This window comes from Balaenoptera physalus (assembly GCF_965194825.1).
Source record: "Balaenoptera physalus genome assembly, chromosome: X".
Taxonomy (NCBI): Eukaryota; Metazoa; Chordata; class Mammalia; order Artiodactyla; family Balaenopteridae; genus Balaenoptera; species Balaenoptera physalus.
In genome coordinates, this window is record NC_138903.1 from 91,166,890 (window position 1) to 91,170,143 (window position 3,254).

The window sequence follows — 3,254 nt, forward strand, 5'->3', positions numbered from 1 at the left end:
TCTTCTGCCAGTGTTCAGTAGGTGTTCTGTGGGAGTTGTTCCACATGTAGATGTATTTCTGATGTATTTGTGGGGAGGAAGGTGATCTCCGCGTCTTACTCTTCTGCCATCTTGAAGCTCCTCAGGAGGAAATAATTTGAGGAAGGCAGCTAGGTGGTCAGCATTGTCTTCTGCTAACTGACCTCTGATTTCTAATGGCATTTTATCTCATGTAAGTGTGTGTGTGTGCACGCACACGTGTGTGTACGCATATATAATTAAATATACACACAAGTCCCTTTTCATTCTAGTCCTATAGTAGAGGTCACTTGAGTTGGCCCTATGATTCACCACATACTTATTCAATAAGTATTTTGTCCATAGCTAACCCTGGAAGCAAACAAGTGACTCTAGATATCTTCTCAGGATTTCTAAATATTCTCTACTCTGAAGCAGGTTTTTGAAGATGGACCAAAAGACCACAGTCACACTCCTAGAGCTTGCTGCAAAGAGTCTGCTGAATAATGAGCCTGCAGCTATCCATGCCCTGGACGAAATCCCAAGAGACCTCTTTGTTCCATTGTTCAATGCTGCCTTCTTGGGTGGGCATAAGACGATGCTAAAGGCAATGGTGCAGGTTTGGCCTTTTCGCTGTCTCCATATTGGGTCATTGAACACACGAGAGTCCTACTATGACATCTTGGAAGCCATGATTGATGGTCTGCAGATCCTCCCTGCCCAGAACTCTTCCTCTTGGTAAGACTATGACCAGTAGAGACACAGGGAGTCAGCAGGAGGGTATGCTGTAGCCTGGGGCAGGGGGATACCTAACCGTCTCCCAACAGTAGCCAATGGTGAATACTGCAGTCTTTGCAGAGCTGTCGGTCAGCACTTGGGGTCACCTTCGGGACTCTATTGCCTTATAGAGTTGATTATAGAACAGAGGTGTTTGAGGACACTATGAATGGATCTGAGTGCGATTACACAGAAGTGGAATATGGGCATTGAGACAGGGAAAGCCTGGAGGTGAAGGAGGGGGTGGGGAAAGGATGAAAGACGCTGCATTTGTGTGGCAAGAACTTCTTGGTGAATGGCAATGAAGTGAAAACCAGGGTTAAAGTGTTCTGTCCCTGCTTCTCGTCATTGATCTTGCTGGGTTATATTAAAATCAGCTATCTCTCATGTGTTCTGTCTCTTCCTTTCCTTACAGGGGGCCCAAACTGAGGATCCTAGATTTAAGGCGTGACCTGGACTGTGAGACAATATGCTCTGAGATTGGGACCGCATTACCTTTCTGTTTTCAGTCATGCATTTACTCTCAGCACTCTATTCTTAAGATAGAAGAAGCTCAGCATAGTGTCAGGTGCCTCGGGATTGGTAATTCCGGGTCTGAGCCTCAGTCAGCTCAGGAACCCATGGAATTACTAGTGGATATTTCCCTCAATAGTACCGTGAGAACAGAGCAATTCCTCTCTTTCCTTTGTAGTAAAGTTCAGCAGAACCTTGGGTCCTTGCACCTCTGCTGCAGAGGTTTGCAAATCGATAGAATGTCTGCCCTCAAAAGTAGCCTGCAGTTTCTGGATCTGGGGTGCATTGAGCACCTGGAAATGGATCAGGCTAATCTGAGTGAAGTCGTCACCCTTTTGGCTCGGGTGATCCACCTGAACAGCCTTACTCTGTGTAACATCCCCTTTAAATCTTATCAGAGAAGGACCTTCAGATCTTTTCTCCTCTGGCTTGGGCAGCTGGACAATCTCCAGGAGCTCAGCTTGACTTTCTTCTGCCTCACAGATCAACTGCACACACTGCTCAGGTGAGGGGGTGGGGAAGAACCTGGGTTCCCTGAACACCTCATTGTTAAGACAGAAGAGACCATGCTTGGATCTTCCTAAGCTCCTTGTAACCCATTTCTCCTTTTGCCTCAGCATAGGCACTGCTGGGAGTTTGAACCTAGCCAGGGGAGAGAGGGCTACCTTATGGTGAGCAGCAGATGAGGTTAGAAAAGGAAGCTGTGCTCATTCATTCATTCATTCATTCAGTGGCCGTGGGCAGACACTATAATAAGTCTGTAAATATATTGGTGAAAAAGACTCAGTCCTTCTCCTATTGGACTTTACAGCTCTCTAGAGAGGAAGGGGAGGCATTCAGATGGAGAAACATTAAGCTATAGGACTAATGCACATGCCCATGGATGGGCCCCATTAGTTAACACTGCCAGATAATTTTGCTCCTGTATTTTCCCCAAGGCTTAGACCCTGAACTGAGAGCTTGTCATCTGGGAACTAGTCAAAGGAAACCCTCAGTTGGCTGCTTTCCCAGACCCATCCTCGCCAAATTAGTGAATCAGATCCAACACTGATTATGTCGTATATACTAAGTGCATGCAATTTCTTCACTTAATCTTTCCCGCATTTCTGTATAATAATTACTGCTGTGCACATTTTCAAGATTAAAACCCTGTACCTCAGAGTGGTAAAGTAACTTTCTCCGGGTCACAAATCTATAAAGTCTGATCCCAAAGTCCACATTGTTAACCACCTATTGCAAACCATGAACACAGTAGTTTACTCTAGAGCCTTAGGTACCTATAATTTGGGGCTCATTGCCCTCATTCTTCTGAAATAATCTTACTTTTTTCTCTCTTTAGAGTTGTGCCACCTCAGTTGGATACACTGTATCTACCTTTCTGTAGCCTTTCTAACAGAGATGTCACTGTCCTGTCCCAGAGCTCTCAGGCCACCCACCTAAGGGTATTGAGTCTCAGTAACAACCAGATCTTCTCAGAAGTTTATGAGCCCTTCCAGACTCTGCTGGAGAAGGTCTCAAGCACCCTGCAACATCTGGAGATAAATAATTGTATGATAACTGATTCTACTCTGTCTGCCGTCCTCCCAGCCCTGAGCCACTGTACCGACCTCCGTGTCCTTAGCTTTACCTTCAATCCCATTACGATGCCTGTGCTCAAGAGCCTTCTGCAGCACTTGACATCCTTGATGAAGCTGAAGTACGTGATTTATCCTGTCCCTGTCCATTGCTACGAGGAATGGGATTTTCATGAGAGTTTGGACCAACAGAAACTTGCTGAAGTCCAGGCTCAGTTGGAGGCGATGCTGCACGGGGCACAGCGGGACGACATGACCTGGACCACTTGTTCAAAGTGATGTCCACGGTACAAGGGGGTGTTTCAACACTGATGTGTGGCCATTAAAGCGTTCACTTTTTTTTTTTCTCACCTGAAACCCAAGTTTGTAGAGACACATATGTAAAGTTCTACT

At 45.9% G+C, this 3,254-nt stretch overlaps 1 protein-coding gene across 1 annotated transcript; it reads left to right on the plus strand.

Annotated features, from left to right (window-relative positions):
- The first annotated feature begins 287 nt into the window (after window positions 1-287).
- LOC309652857 (melanoma antigen preferentially expressed in tumors-like) lies at window positions 288-3,201 on the plus strand. The gene is made up of 3 exons (XM_082446915.1): window positions 288-735; window positions 1,190-1,792; window positions 2,627-3,201. The coding sequence occupies exons 1-3, from the start codon at window positions 446-448 to the stop codon at window positions 3,138-3,140; spliced, it is 1,407 nt and encodes a 468-aa protein (XP_082303041.1). The 5' UTR covers window positions 288-445; the 3' UTR covers window positions 3,141-3,201.
- The last annotated feature ends 53 nt before the right edge of the window (window positions 3,202-3,254 follow it).

Excerpts from the sequence above, each read along its gene's own strand:
- LOC309652857 (XM_082446915.1), top strand. The coding sequence starts at position 446 with ATGGACCAAAAGACCACAGTCACACTCCTAGAGCTTGCTGCAAAGAGT. Across the intron at positions 736-1,189 it reads GCCCAGAACTCTTCCTCTTG|GGGGCCCAAACTGAGGATCC; the intron begins GTAAGACTATGA and ends CTTTCCTTACAG. Across the intron at positions 1,793-2,626 it reads CAACTGCACACACTGCTCAG|AGTTGTGCCACCTCAGTTGG; the intron begins GTGAGGGGGTGG and ends TTCTCTCTTTAG.